At 40.7% G+C, this 16,768-nt stretch overlaps 1 protein-coding gene across 5 annotated transcripts in view; it reads left to right on the top strand.

Moving 5' to 3' along the window:
- LOC105389358 (unconventional myosin ID) overlaps positions 1 to 16,768 on the top strand; it is a 74,513-nt gene that overhangs the window by 39,021 nt on the left and 18,724 nt on the right. For 2 of the 5 annotated variants that reach the window (XM_048622411.1, XM_048622414.1), the window contains exons 9-16: positions 5,105 to 5,226; positions 5,677 to 5,827; positions 6,300 to 6,446; positions 7,378 to 7,604; positions 8,187 to 8,336; positions 8,742 to 8,913; positions 10,113 to 10,236; positions 10,716 to 10,976. In XM_048622411.1, coding sequence (XP_048478368.1) covers positions 5,105 to 5,226; positions 5,677 to 5,827; positions 6,300 to 6,446; positions 7,378 to 7,604; positions 8,187 to 8,336; positions 8,742 to 8,913; positions 10,113 to 10,236; positions 10,716 to 10,976 — 1,354 coding nt within the window. The remainder of the gene's footprint in view (positions 1 to 5,104; positions 5,227 to 5,676; positions 5,828 to 6,299; positions 6,447 to 7,377; positions 7,605 to 8,186; positions 8,337 to 8,741; positions 8,914 to 10,112; positions 10,237 to 10,715; positions 10,977 to 16,768) is intronic. The other 3 variants (XM_048622413.1, XM_038115191.2, XM_048622412.1) reach the window with 2 other exon arrangements.

The following is a 16,768-nucleotide window of genomic DNA, read 5'->3' as shown; positions in this document are numbered from 1 at the left end:
TAAAATACCGAGGAGTAGATCAAAGTCGACCGTATTAAATGCGTTACTAAAGTCCAGCAACGCGAGGACAGTAACGTGTTGCTTGTCTATGTTACTACGAATATCATCGGTCACTTTGATTAGGGCGCTAACTGTACTGTAGCCTGGACGAAAGCCGGATTGGAGAGGGTTAAGGAGATCGTTGTTGGAAAGGAAACTGGAAAACTGTTCAAAGACGAGACGTTCGAGGACTTTTGAGAGGAAAGGTAAAATAGAAATTGGTCGAAATTGTGACAAAGACGTAGGATTTGGGACTTTTGGCAGTGGAAGAATAAATGCATTCTTCCATAAGCTAGGAAAGGATTTGGACAGGAGAGAAAGGTTCATGAGATTGGTTATGTGGGGCAAAATAACGTCCAATATTGGAATTACCATGGAGGCACTGATGTCATCAATGCCTACTGCTTTGCTGGTTATCGCCGAAATACATCTCTTAACGTCACGGCCAGAAACAAGTTTGAAGTTGAACGAAGGGCAGTCAGGGAAAGGCATAGCAGAAAGATGATTTAGAGTTGTGGCTTTAATGTGATCATTTAGAACCAGAGGGGGAGTTGAAAAATGCTTGTTGAGAGCAGAAAGGTCAGTATTGATGTTTGAAGTTGCCTTGGTTTTCCCTATGCCCAAAGATTTGAGGAAGTTCCATAACTGTGAATTATCACAGTTTTCTATAGTATTGTGGATATGTCGGCGTTTCGCATCCCTACACACTCTATTGCATCGATTTCTCAGCTCCTTGTACATCCGCTCGTGCTCCTCAGTGGGTTGCTTCTTGTAGCGAAATCTGGCGTGATCACGTTTGGACATGAGCCTCTTTATGTCATCTGTGAGCCAAGGGGCAGGCAGCTGTTTAACATGGACTGGACGGAGGGGTGCATGTTTATCGAAAAGGTCGGTGAGGAGAGAGTTAAACAAAACAACCCTCTCGTCAATGTCGTCTATGTCGTTCAGCTGTGCCCAGTCAATAGCCTTAGCATCTTCGCACAATTGCTGCTCGTCCACCTTTTTAAAGTTACGCTGGAGAATGGTACGCTTCTTGGGTTTCGGAGTACGAATCTTATATGAAAGATAAAGAAGATCGTGATAAGAAAAACAGTCAGCTGCTAACTGACCATGCTTAATGACGAGGTCTAATGAGGACACGATGATCAAATCCAACAAAGTCGGTTCTGAATTAGGCGGATGGTGAGTTGCAACTAAGGGTAAGATGTGCAGATTTTTTGACGTAACGATAGAGTGCAGAGACTTGGATCGAGAATCGTTCTTTAAAAGACAAGTATTGAAATCGCCCATGACTATGGTATTGTCAAATAAAGGAGAGTAATCATCGAGAAGTTTTTCAAAAGAATCAAAGTAATTGACAGTCAGTGAGGGGCTGTAGTAAACTCCGAGGAGAATCCTGCTGTAGCCGAGACGTACTTCTATAAGAAGGTGTTCTGCCTTCCCAGAATACTCACTCGGAGATTTACTAATGATGGAATATGGTATGTGGCTACGAAGGTATATTGCAACTCCACCACCGCCTTTATTGACGCGATCATTCCGGATGAGCTGGAAGCCAGGTAGTGGATACAAAGAGGAGTCGAGTGAGGGTTTCAACCATGATTCTGAAACAAGAACGGCATGAATGTTGTTGTTATCGAAGGACGTAAGCATATCGGAATGGTGTGCGGGAATACTCTGAGCGTTGATGTGAACTACATTCAGAGATTTCCGACAGTTCGAAAATTCTGTATTGAGACCAGATGAGAGCTGAACGTACGACAAATCACAATTACTAATGGATCCAATAGAAGAGCAAGAAAGGTAAGTATCATCATCACTATCGGCAGAATCATATATACTCATATTACAATATAATTAAAATAAATATATATATACCTACAATTAAGTATAAAAATAAATAATATACCTACTAACTATGTATTTTACCTACAATATAAAATAATATTATAAACCTACGAATTAATAATACAATACAATTAATGTTGATTGCACCAACTATACACCCCTAAGTGCAGCACAGTGTAGGTAACAAAAAAAAAATAAACAAACTTTTGCGTAAAACGAAACGTGACGTACATCAACCATCAACACTTTGTTCTATGGACACAGAAAAAAAGAAAATTGTGACAATAAGTTGACATTGACAACTAATGATGACATTACCGGTGTCAAACAGTGACAATGACAGATAAAATAACCTAAAAAGTTGCACGCACTATTGTAACCATGGAAGTAATAATACAACAGGAATGCGCACTGCACCAAAAAAACGAGCCGACAGAGATAGTCAGCACGGAGCCCTCCATCTCTTTCTATTTTTGGTGACCATAATTTTAGGTAATTCATGAGACATTACTAAACTTCTAATCTATCATGTCGCGAATAGGTGTCGATGGTCTCAAAGTCACCTATTATTCGAATAATTCGATTGCAATGTAGGTATACGAATGTATTTTGGTGATATGACAATTGAGTAAACAAATGGGGTGAAGGTAAAATTTGTATAGATGTGTTGTTGTAGCGCAAACTGCAATGTAATATTGATATGTTTTTTTTCCATATCAATTAGATATTCCCAAGGTTTGAACTAGCAACAACAATCTGTCTTTGTACCAAATTCTACTAAGATGGACTGGTTTTAATTAGAGAGTTAGGATTGACGTAATTAATAAGAAATCAAACAACACACATTTTTATAATAAGTATAATACAATGTATTTATTGGTTCTTCTTTATTTACACGTTACTATGCTATTTTATTTTCTTTGGGGTAAGTAGGTACCTTATTAAATTAAATTAAATCTGTCCTTCAATACGCTCCGCAAGGTTAAAGTTTCAACCAAAGAGAATAAAAATGTTCAATATCACTTCTGTCAATCTAAAGTGTAAATATTCACTGAGTCACGATTTTTATGACGTCAACGGCTTCACGGAAGCCAATGACGTCATTAATTCGTTGAAGAGCCGATCTTTAAATTTTTTTATTAAATCGAGAGCAGTCAAATAAAAAATATTCAATTTAGTGTCTCGGTATACATCGTACTTAAATTCAAAGAACTCATTGGTAAGTCAGTAACATGTCAGCGCCGGGATTCGATACCCGCATCTCTGGCGTGAGAAGCGGGCGCTTAAAAGATTTCAAAAAAAATATCTCAACCTAAATGCTTCCGCCGGTTTTAAGCTTGATCAATTATCTTATAATACTCATATCTATCACCAAAAAATCAACAGCTCATAACTCTTTACCAGCCTTATAAGATAACAGCCACAATAATACCTAAAGATACTTAGGTATAAAATAAAACAAAAAGTTGAATGAAACAGGTCCTAATTGTGATTCAAAAGTACGAATGAATGGTCACCCTAACCATAACGTCTCTCACAACAGTATAAACGTCATCCGTCATCTTGACAACTTCGGTCTTGTCGTAAAGTATTTAGAAAAACTACCAATATTTTTAATGAAATTATTATTCACACAAATACCAAATATTTCATAAAATTACATGTTTATAATGATTTATTATAAATTTGTTTTTGAAAATGATATGATATACAGTAGTCTATGAGTTAATTTAATATTTTTTTTGCATAGCTCTCTTCGTACAAAATCTACTAAAGTTTACACGACTAAATCCTGGCAATTGTTAGAAAGAGAGGAAGGGCTCTGTGGTAACCCTCTCTATCGGCTCGCGGCCTCTTTCACTTCAAATATAAATCTTAAGGTGAATACGTTAGGTCTATTTTTGTTTGCATCATTTTGGTGAGTGCGCATTCCTGTTGTATTATTACTTCCATGATTGTAACACTATAATACCTAACCTACACTTTGTAAGAAAATAAATTATGAAAGAGCAAACGAGAATAAATTGTTAGAAAAAACTCATGTCACGCTCAACACTAGCGCCTGTCCTTGGCTGGAATAGTGGCCTTGCTCCTCGTAACTGGCTTGCTTGGCTTGGACACAGGCTTATCGCCAGGAGTCTTGGCGGCCGCTGCCGTGGTCGTCGGAGCCACTGCAGGATGCTTCCTGCAGAGCTCGTCCAGCTGCGCCGCCGAGACGATGGTCGCCTTGTTGCCGTCAGCGAGTTTCACATGCACGGCGCCATTCATCGTCCAGCACGCGCTGACTCCGAAGTGTCGGCGCGCGCGGGCGTAGTACTCCTGCCGGCTCTTTGTGAGGAACTCACCGACAACAGTGCCACTCGACTTCAGCTGCGTCTTACGTCCCCATATTGAAGCTTTGGCCGAGATTGAGTTCAGCTTGACAAGGATTGGTCGCGGCCTTCTTGGGTTTGTAGCACCAATCCTTACACAGTGATGGATCTGACTCCGCTGGAAGTCGGCCAAGCCCATCTTGCCTGTCACAATGCCTGTGATGACTGCTGCCGGGTCCTCTCCATCCTGCTCTTCTACGCCGGTGAACAATAGGGCATTAAGCCGACTGTGGCGGTCCATCTCCTCGACCCGTCCTGTCAGGCTGGCCACTTGGTCTTGCAGAAGGCGTAGGACACCCACAACCATCTCCTTGAACAAAGCGAAGTCCTTGGCCAGGGCCCCGAGATCAGTCGTCTTGTCAGCGGAAGCAGTGGATGCAGTGAGCCTCTTCTCGAAGTCATTGAGCCGGGATGTGATTGAGGACTCAATGCTCATCTGCTTCTCCAGGATGTCCTTAGCAGTGGCCATTCTTAAGTTTGTGTTATGCAGTGGTGTTAACAGTGGGTAGGGCCAGTTAGACAGAAGTGTTTACTGCGGCATAGAGGTGCAGGTTCGTGCAGATAACAATTATTGGTCAATTTTGCACATATCCCAATAGTAAATATGCCACAAAAAGTGTAAATAAACTATGAATATTATTATTAATTAAAAGAGTTTCTTATCTTAATTGTTCCTTTTTTTTGCTCCTACCCCCAAAAAAAAAGTAAAAATTACTAAAGTATTATTATTTTCACGTAAACCTAAGTCCTAAAACTAAACTTATTCAGAACGATAACCACACCTTTCCACTTACACCACCAATTTACCAACAGCCTGTATAACCATGACTTAATTATCGTTCTAGATATCTGACAGACAGCTGCTAGAGGCGATGGACAAGCGTCTCAGCGGACACAAGCACTACACGTCGAGACAACTCGCGCCGACGGATAAGAAACTGCAGCACGGGGTCGACTTTAGAATCACGTCAGTACCCCATTTATTTATTTTACTTCTTTTCCACACATATTTACAAATCAATATTTGGATTTGATTTGCTTTTGTATACAAATAACTTTCAGATTAATTTACGTGAGTGGGCCAAAATTTGGCTATTTGAACGAATGATTAATGTCTTTATGAAATTAGTTTCCTGAGTGATATATCAAGTGTACCTTATATACGTCCGACGCAGGTGGGGCAGTCCGAGAACTAACCTGACTGGCTAATACTTTCACCACAGTAGCAATAGCAAACGGCGCAGTCCGGACCTTTAATTTTCATTTTTATTTGAAGGGGATTATAATTTTTCTACATATTTACCGACCAGCAATAACTGCCTTGCTGGCGTTCGCTGTAAGTGCTCTTTATTAATCCTTTCTGGAAGTGGAAATTTTCGACGTAGTGCTAACAAAATGTTATTTTCTTCCCCCACAGCCACTACGCAGGCGAAGTGACCTACGCAATCACAAACTTCATGGACAAGAACCAGGACTCTCTCTGGCAGGACCTGAAGCGGCTGCTGCACTCGTCCACTAATGCTTCACTGAAGGACATGTGGCCGGAGGGCGGCACCACTATACAGAAGGTATAATGACCAGCAATGAAAAAGTTCATACATATATTATGGATCCCAATAGCATCCCGTATTACCCTCCATTTAGTAAATTCAATGAATTTGCTTTCGCATATATGATGATATGAGGTTCTGTAAAACTCAGAGCGGTAATACACTCACAAGAGTTCCTGTCACCATAGCACTAAATTACTCTAAAACGGAAAAGACTAGCTTACTGACGCCGTCTACAATATTCAAGTACATTTAATATTGCAGACGGCACATCAGGACAATACCAACACAAAACGTTTTACTTCATAAAAATAGGGGTAATTTGGTGTACGTAAAAAACTCCTGGTAGTCAGGCTACATCTTTGTTAGGTCAGTAACTCTTGACTATGTATAGTACCGGCAATACTTACTTACTCCGCTGGCTCAGCGATACAAAGCGATTCTTGTCCTCCGATAAAATAACCTAATTTATTTATTAATTACTCCACAGACCTCCAAACGTCCACCATCAGCCGCGACCCTGTTCCGCAACTCGATGCAGGCGCTGGTGCAGGGGCTGCTCAGCAAGGAGCCCTTCTACGTGCGCTGCGTCAAGCCCAACCCGAGGCAGGCGCCGAATAGCTGGGATGAGCAGCTGGTGAGAATTATACCTTGTAGGCTCAATTTTGACTGCCGCCAACTCTAATGTAGCCACAGTAACTTTTGGTAGAGCGAAACATTTTGGCTGTTGCTAGACTAAAACGGCGACTGCCACAGTAGTTTTTCATCGAACGACACGTCACTGTGACAGGTCAGTGCGACATGCAACGATGCGCTCCTAAAACGAAGCCACCATAGCATAAGTTACCAGAACCTTTCGATGCTTACGCATTTATCCATAAAGTTCCTACGTACGTCAGAATTGTCCCACTTCTGTCAAAAAGTAGTTATTGACACAGCCATTTTTTGTAAGAAGTGGAATAATTATCCGGTTTTCTTCTTATAATGATGGTAAAAATGCGTCACTCGAGGAGGCTCGTTGTGTAGCGACTCGATGCAGTCGCTGATGCGGGGGCTGCTCAGCAAGGAGCCCTTCTACGTGCGATGCGTCAAGCCCAACCCGAGGCAGGCGCCTAATAGCTGAAATGACCAGTTGGTGAGAATTATACTCTATAAGGGCCACTGTCCAACACTGCGACGTCGCATCGCATCGCTAAAAAGTGCGACAGTATGATTACTGTCGCACTTTTTAGAATTTTTACAGGATAACTTCCAAAATAGTTGCAGATTTTTGTGATGCGACGAGGCAACGCAGTTTTGTGGCCAGGCTCTAATGTAAACTGCCGCCAACACTAATGCAGCGACAGCAACTTTTGGTAGAACGAAACATTTCGGCTGTTGCTAGACTGCAACGGCGACAGTGACAGTGCAAAGTCGAACGAAACGTCACTGTGACAGTGTAAACGATAAGCTCCTAAAACGAAGCCACCTTCGCGTTAAATACCTGACAGTCACATGTTTATCGCTAAAAGCTCCTGCTCTTATTTCTGTTTAATAAAAAAATAATAACCTGATATTCCTCTCCCCAGGTCCGCCACCAAGTGTCCTACCTCGGCCTGGTCGAGAACGTGCGTGTGCGACGCGCCGGGTTCGCTTCCCGGCAGCGCTACGACCGCTTCCTGCGCCGCTACAAGATGCTGTCTCAGTACACGTGGCCGAATTATAGAGGGACTAGTGATAAGGAGGCTGTGCTGGTGTTGTTGAGAGATTTGGCGGTTACTGACTTCCAGGCCGGACATACGAAGCTGTTTATCAGGTAATTATAAGAAGCCGCTTTCAGTAGAAGAAGCAAGACAGTAAGCGACTTGCTGTCGCTACAAGATGCTGTCTCAGTACACGTGGCCGAATTACAGAGGGACTAGTGATAAGGAGGCTGTCTTGGTGTTGTTACGAGATTTGGCGGTCACGGATTTCCAGGCCGGACATACTAAGCTGTTTATCAGGTAATTATGTTGTTTCAATAGAAGAAGAAAGACAGTAAGTCGTTTCATACAGAATTGAAACAACTTACTGACGCTGCAAGATGCTGCAAGTACACGTGACCTATGGCTCTGTTTATTATAATGAAATTAATAAAATGATGTGTGAGTGTAGCCCTGGCGAATAAGTTACTAAACCTTGAATCTGATCATTATCACCCAATAATCGTCATGCGATGGCCTTTACCAAGGATCGCCAACAGTCAACCTTTGGCCCCTCTCATTCAAAATAAATACTATTATTTAACCTACCAGGCTATCTAAGCCATGATACGTTTGCACCACTGAAATATATAAATTGATTTTACCTGAAATACCACACCAAATCCCCCACTAATCCCTACCCCACCTGTCCACAGGAGCGCTAAAACGGTGCACCAGCTCGAGACAGCCCGGGCCGAGCTGATCCCCTCGATAGTGGTGCTGCTGCAGAAGCTGTGGCGAGGCGCGCTGGCGAGGCAGCGGTATCGGAAGATGAAGGCCGCATTGCGCATCTTCCATGCTTGGAGGTTGGTATTGTAGCTACGTAGGTATGCAATCGGGTGTGAATTCCGCTTAAAATATAAAAACCCGCTTAAAATATAAAGTAATTTTGTATGAAAATATGAACAGCGCCCCTGGCAATCGGTAGCAGAACTAAAATTTTCCTACAAAATTCATCGCGTAATTTTACTTCACGTTCACGATGAAAATTCATGCTAAGGGGTGAGATCGTAATCGTTCACTAGCACTACTGGTCAGTCCCACACACTCTGTCATCAAGCATTTACCGACTAAATGGTATTAAAAGATCGCTGTATTCGCGTCGGTCAGCGGGCCGGAGGGAGTCCCACGCTCCGTTTATTCGCATTGCGCGCCAACCGGTCTTAATTAAAAACATAATATTTTCACTAACGTCTTCTTCCCTTCCGCAGACGCTACCGCAGCCGCCGCTACATCGCCGAGCTACAAACCGAACTAGCCCGCAACCGCGGCCTCATCCGGCACTGGCCGCCCCCGCCGCGCGGCGCGCGCGTCGCCTGCCTGCCGCCCGCCTACCGACGCTGGAGGGCTTACCTCACGCTCAAGCCTATACCGAGGGATCAGGTATGTCATATGAGACATGTAGATAGCTATATAAGCGAAAGAAAGGAGATCAGAGGTCATTCGGAACGCGGAAATAGCGCAATAGACGAATAGCGACGCACGCTTGTTGTCTTGTGTATTAAAGCGAGAGTAAACTGAAAGGTAATATAGATATGTAGCTATATAAGCTGTGATTTTGCTATGTAAAAAGGATCATTTTGAACCGCAATGGCGATCCAGCGGCTAGCGCGCTTCTATGGCGTCCTTTTCTTGTTGTATACTGCCCGCGCATCATCAAAAAGCCGAATTAAATAACCATGTAATAGACAAAACCACGTTCATTGCACTATAAGATCGCGGGTTAGAGTTGTCCCGCAACCGCGGCCTCATCCGCCACTGGCCGCCCCCGCCGCGCGGCGCGCGCGTCGCCTGCCTGCCGCCCGCCTACCGACGGTGGAGGGCTTACCTCACGCTCAAGCCTATACCTAGGGATCAGGTACGATATAAGACAGGAGATAGCTATAAAGAAATTTGTTACCAATAAAGAAATTTTGTATTTTTTTGTATTTGATAGCTATATGTATAAGCGAAAGAAAAGAGATCAGAAATAGCGCAATAGACGAATAGCGACCGAGTGGCTTAGCGTGCATCGATCACGTCGCTCATCTTGCTGTATTAAAGCCGGTTAATGAAAGGTAATAGACAAAAACCACGAACATTGCATTATAAGATCGCGATAGTAAGGTAACAGACAAAAACAGCGAATATTGCACTATAAGATCGCGGGTCAGAGTAGTCGTGCAACCGCGGCCTCATCCGCCACTGGGCGGCCCCGCCGCGCGGCGCGCGCGTCGCCTGCCTGCCGCCCGCCTACCGGCGGTGGAGGGCTTACCTCACACTGAAGCCTATACCTAGGGATCAGGTATGATAAAATATATGTAGATAGAGGGCTAGCTGTGAAAAACAGATTATTCCGAACGCCGCAATGCCGTAATAGATGAATAGAAAACGAACGGCATAGCGCGTCTGAAACAAATGAAAAGCAGACAGAGCGTGCACCAAATGGGGTCAGTCAGTCTAAGGACCTGTACCTCTCATTATTTCTGATGGTATATGTATAACCCCGGTTGCACCCTGACCACTTACCGCCTTTCTCTTGAACCATCTCTCTGTTTCTTTCAAAATCTTTGATGACATTATAAACCTATAACCTCCAACAGTGGCCACAACTAAAGATGAAGATCTGCGCGGCGAGTGCCCTGAAGGGGCGGCGGCGCGAGTGGGGCGCGCGGCGGCAGTGGCTCGGGGACTACCTCGCACAAGACAGCTATAATAGTAAAGCAGGTAAGATATATTATTAATTAAATTACTTGACCGTCACTGGAAGCTTTATTAATGAGAGAGCATTTCCGTTTCCGTCGAAGACTATCCAGTAACCTTCCTCTTTGTGTGTCAATTCCGGTGCTCAGTGGCGCCACCTGGCGGTCGTGCGGTGCAACTTTACTTCGTAAGTTGCTCACCGCGCCCTTCCCTCATTGGCGTTTTAAACTCCGTCGAGGCAACATCGTGCGCAGCAGACTGTCTCTGCGACCGTTTAAATATTAAATTTAAAAAATATATTTTAAATTCAGTGTTGAAAAAGTTAGAACAAAATTTAAAAGTGTAAGTGTAGCACCTACATGTAAGTAACCTTTTAATATTTTTTTTTATTTTTTTTTTTTTTAAAGATATTTTAATTTTGTTTTTCGTTAAAATCATCCTACCCTCATGTTTGAGGTAAAAGTTTAGTTAAGATTAGTTGTGTACCGGTGTTATTATTGCAGTAGTACCTAATATGGAGCCTGTGCCGGGCCCGAGTCATGGGTCGGTCCCTGTGCCAGACCGGGACGGAGGCACCCCCCCGCGCCGCCGCCGCCGCCGTCGCCGCGTCAGCAGCAGCAGCAGCTCCAGCAGCTGCTCGTCCAGCTCCAGCGACACGTGCTCGTCTGCGAAACGCAGCAAGCGCTCCCGCCGGCACCGCCGTAAGAAGAGTAAGCACGAGAGTCGTACTGATCAAAGGATGGATCAGCTGTTCAAGGAACTGGGTGAGCTTCGCAAATATATTACTCCTTCTGGCAATACCGACTTGCCGTGTGACGGCATGCAGGACAATGACGCAACATCAGTATGCTCTGGAGTTAGCGGGCATCTTTATGATAGCGTTGCAGGTCCACAAGACCTCGACCAACGAGAGGAAAGTCCTAAACTGACGAAAGATTTCACTTTTAGTCTGGAAACTAAATTAAAAGAACCTTCCATTCCAAAAACACCTGACGTTTTTCTAAAGATGCTTTCTGATGTCCAGCGCCTTGGTAGCACTGCTTGGTCAGAGGTTAGGTACGCCGACACGCAGAAGACTTATAATCATACTCCAGGCTTCATAGACCTCGAAACAAACGAGGAGGTGAAAATGTATGATACCTTGCGTAATCAAGCAAATACAGAGAAGGCCTATGCTGCCATCACTTACTGCGTACTAAAGCAAAAAGAGGCATTACAAGAAAACTTACGTAATATTTTAACCTGGGCAAAAGATAATGATGGTATAACGTTTGATACTCTAAATAATAAGATTGATGAGTTGTTCCAAAGTGGCAGTTTCCATAAAATTACATCAGACTTATTACAATTAGTCTGCGGTCACCGGGCAGAAAGCATAGAGATGCGTCGAGACGCTATTACCACTCAGGTTCGGGACCCGTTAGTCAAAGCCACCCTTTCTAGGATACCACCGTCTTCCACATACTTGTTTGAGTCTGAATCTTTCACCGCTGCGTTAGAAAAGGCTGGTGGGGTCCGCAAGGCATTCTGGCCACCGAGGTCAGAACAACAAGCCCAAAAATCAAGTCAGGGTAACAGCCGCCCCTCGCGGGGGCAGGCGACCCGGAGACAAGCAGTTCCATCGCGTGGAGCTCATGGCTTTCAAGAGCCACATTATGTGTCTGGGCCATCTTACAACCCACCCTCGCGGGGTGGATACAAATCTAGTGCCCCCACGCAAAGAACTCAACAACTAAGGGTCGATAATAGCTCATATTTTTATAGCTTTTATTTTTAAAACCTACAAGTTCTGCTGGACTTCATACGGCCGAGTCTACGTGAGGAAGGACGAAAACTCGCCAGTTATTACTATTAAAAGTGAGGCACAGGTGCATCAACTCTGCAATGAAATGTGACTCAGCCAAGTAATACTGTTTAGCTTATCTCTAAATATCTATATACCTATAATATTATATTCTACACATACACTCGAATCACCACCAAGCACTCCCATAACTTATTCTGACTTGTACTACATAATATATTATTATACACACATCTACTCACAAAACCAAATAAAAAAATGTATGCATATCGATATTTTAATAATATGCAATCATTGTAACGTGAAAACTAGTTTGAAACCGCCGCTTCATATAATAAGGGGTGATTTTATTAAGTTGATGCAAGTTCTCAGTTGTTCGTTAACTGCTGTCGTGTTACCTATATCACCCTGTGATTCAATAACTATCATAATACTACAATTAATCAATTATGGCGTCGTTAGAAGCTGCCAATGAAATAGACAGAATAGAAGTAGCCCGCTCGGTAGAATTCAAAAATTCAAAATTCAAAATTCTTTATTATCTTTACAAAATATATCATGCGTTTTGGAACTCTTCTTGTAAGTTTGACAAAACCTGTAGTAGAAGAGTCCCCTCTTTAATCTGGTGTAATCACTAACTGTAAAGTATAATAATAAACTAGCGTTATTACTTTTCTTATACATAAATCAAGAAATAGGCCAGAACATTTTTATTTGTTTGTATAAATTTATATACAATTTATTTTATTCATTGTATCTATTTGCAAAATGTGATCATAGGTATATATTATAAACTTAGGATGTAATGTAGGTATAAAAAATTATGCTTAGATGTAGATATTGAATCATAAACATAAAATCTGCATACTGCTCAACGTAATGCTTGCAACTGTAGTATGCAGGTATACAAAAAAAAAGAAAACAAAGAATTACTTTAATATTTGAGTATTAAAACAATCACCCGAAAAACTTTATAATAACTATAATACCTATAATGCTCTGATATGTTTGTCCTAATAATTAAGTTAATGGAAAATCCAAGTTTTTTTTTTTAAGTTATAAAATTTCTTCAGTTTTGTTGTAGTCTTGTAATTTAAGCCAGTTTGTTACAATTTTTTTGCATTCGAGGTAGCTTACGCCATATATGTTTAAAATTTTGTTAACTTTATTGTAGATAGAGGTAGATTGAGTGTAGAATTGCATCGAGCTGAATACTGTATTACACGAATTTTGTTTAATTACAGAATGAGTCTTACGTTTATTTAAAGTTTTTAAGTCTACCGGTAGGGTCTTATGTACCTTTAGAATACATTGTGATAGGTATAATTGTCTCACAGTAAGAACATCTGCATCCTTATATAACTTTTCAGTACTGTAGCATATTTTTTTACGTAGAATAACTTTTAAGATAGACCGCTGAGCACGTTCTATTATTATAAATTTTGTTTTATAAGTCCCGCCCCAAATTGTTATGCAGTACAACATTATTGATTGGACCAGAGTTTTGTAAATATAGATTATAAGTTCTTTATTCGTTATATCGCGAAGTTGTTTCATGATCCATATGAGCTTCCTTGTTCTTTTAGCAACAAGTTCTAGATGGGGGTACCAAGATAGGTTTTGGTCAATTATGACGCCGAGGTATTTAGTACAAGTAACTTTATTAATTTGAGGACAGGCGCATACATTTGATGAACATGAGTGTGCGATTATTTTGAAATCTGCAGCTGGTTGAGTACTAACACGGATTGAAAATGCTATGTAGTTTGTTTTACTAGTGTTAAGTGAAAGGGAATGAGTTTTCAACCATTTTATAACTTTAGTGAGCCCTTGCTCTGCTTTTGAATATACAGTCTGCCAATTTGTATCGTGAAACAATAATGCTGTATCATCGGCATATGAGAAAACACGCCCATTAGGTAATTGGAGATCAGTGAGATCATTTATATAGATCAAAAAAAGAGTAGGCCCCAGGACACTACCCTGTGGAACACCAAAGTCGGAAGAAGGGATAGTATCACTAATAGTATTTCTGTCCAGTTTAACAGCTTGTTTACGATCTTGTAAATAATCAGTTAGTAGATTAAGGAATATTCCTCTTATACCTATTTTTTCTAGTTTAATTTTGAGAGTAGAAATGGAGACTGTGTCGAATGCTTTTTTAAGATCTAAAAATATACATAATGTTTTCCTTTTGTCATCTAAGTGTTTAGTAATGTCAGTCGTTAAATCTAATATAGCATCTTCAGTACTCATCCCCGTACGGAAGCCGTATTGTGATTTAGAGAGTAAATTATAAGAGTTAAGAAATTTTAATAAACGGTTATTAATCAATTTTTCAATAATTTTGGAGATAACTGGTAGTACGGAAATTGGTCGGTAATTATTAATGTCATTTCTAGCTCCGCATTTAAAAACAGGGTGTATAATTGAGCGTTTTAGAACTACGGGAAATACGCCCTGCTCAAAAATGATTACACTAAGATGTGTTAATATAGGTAGAAGAAGAGGTTTGGCAATTTTAATGAATTTAGTAGGGATGTTATCATGTCCTGGGGCTGACTCCGATTTAAGATGATTAATTATTGATTCCACTTCAAGAAAATGTGGTTCTATTATACCAATTGAATTTACCTGTGAAGGGAGGGACTCAAGACACTGGCTATCATCAGAAGTAACTGTATTTCGAATATTTTCCTCAGCTAAAGATTTACCTATTTTGTTAAAATGATTATTAATATATTCCGCAGATTTTATGGGAGTATCTTTAAGATTAAGGAGGTCCATATTAGTACTTTTCTTATCTTTCCGCTGGGTAATATTGTTTATGCAATTCCACAATGATTTATTATTTGATTTAGATTTTTCAAGAAGGTCACGTTCATATTGTTTTTTTAATTTTTTTATTAGATTGATAGAGATAGAATGTAACTGCTCAGAGCTTACTAATCACATATCTATTAAACGAAATGACTTCACCATTATATCTCAAAATATAAGGAGCATATACCGTAACTTTGACGATTTCACTCTTACACTCTCTAGCATCATCTTTGAGACAGACATCTTAATATTAACGGAATGTAGACTTTCGCCTAACAAACCCATACCTACACTAAATAACTATAGTTCTTACCAGACAACATGCCAACGGAATCAGAATGATGGCGTAGTTATTTATGTCAAAAATACACTTCAACACCAGGTAAAAGAAATTAAACTCACTCAGGCGTCCTGTCTCCAAGTGGATGTCTTAAATAATACTATTTTATGCATTTACCGCTCTCCGTCGGTCACAAACGCGGAAAGTTTTATTAACTCGCTAAGCTCACACATAGAAACTATTAGCCGGCAAAAAAATATCATTGTAGCGGGAGACATAAACATAAATATCATACCTAAACCTATAGAAACGTCATATGAACACAGCAATAGAATATATTATCTGAATATGTTATCAGTACTTGGTATACTCACAGGTCATACCTTTCCCACTAGAATAAGAAACTGCTTAGATCATTTTATGTTGAAGATCAATCCAAAAAAGAATACCGCATTTATAGCAGTTCTACAAACTAGTATCACAGATCATTTGACCACTTTTCTTTGCCTATCTAAACTTAAACCTAATATAAAAATATCAAAAATAAAAACAAAAACCAATTATGAAGATGCTCTAAAATATTTACAAAATACCAAACTGTCAGAATTCCTTTTCTGCGACGACCCTAATGTTGTGACAGAGTCTCTGATTAGCAAACTTACTGAATCCTTAACAGAAAATACAACCACTACAACTATTCCGAAAAGTAAACGCATAATAAAACCGTGGATTACTACTGGTATCTTGCGTTGTATAAATAATCGTAACAATTTACAAAAAAATATTAGAAAGGATCCTTACAATGAAGTCCTAAAAATAACGTACACCCGCTATAGAAATTTTTGCAACAACCTGATTAAAAAACTTAAAAGAAAGTATGAGAGGAATCTAGTAGCTAAATCAGTTACAAACAATAAACTCCTATGGAAGAACATAAAAAATCTTACATATACAAACAAAATTAGGAACAATGATACTGAACTAATTAATTCAAAATCATCTCCCACTGAAGCCTGCAACTTAACTAACACCTTTTTTGCGAACATCGGTAAAGAGCTTGCCAATAAAATCCAGCCTTGTTTGCCTAGCGCTGACTACCTACACAGCCTTCCTATACAACCTAACTCACTTGTACTCCTGGACGCCGACTGCAATGAAGTTGACAACATATTAATGAGTCTTAGATCGGACAGTGCTCCGGGTTGGGATAATATACCAATCTGTTTTCTGAAACTAGCTAGACATGAAGTTGTTCCTGTCATAACCCACTTAGGTAATATCTGCTTTAGGACAGGTATTTTCCCAACTGCCCTTAAGGCATCTATTATTACCCCAGTTTACAAGGGTGGGGAAAGAGACGATGTTAGCAATTACAGGCCAATCTCGGTATTGTCAGCTATCTCAAAAATTCTAGAAAAAATGGTTAATGGTCGTCTCCTAAATTATCTAAATAAGTTCAACATAATATCGCCTTCTCAATTTGGCTTCAGGCAAGGCGCATCAACTGAAGACGCAGTAACGGCTTTAACAACACTTGTAACTGAACAACTGGATAAAGGTAATAGATGTCTATCAGTATTTATTGACCTCAAAAAAGCCTTTGATACTGTCTCTTTCCCTATTCTTGTATGTAAATTGGAAAGAATTGG

Source organism: Plutella xylostella, chromosome 8 (genome assembly GCF_932276165.1).
Source record: "Plutella xylostella chromosome 8, ilPluXylo3.1, whole genome shotgun sequence".
NCBI classification, from domain to species: domain Eukaryota; kingdom Metazoa; phylum Arthropoda; class Insecta; order Lepidoptera; family Plutellidae; genus Plutella; species Plutella xylostella.
Note: the sequence above shows the minus strand (reverse complement) of the source record. Positions and strands in the feature narration are given on the sequence as shown.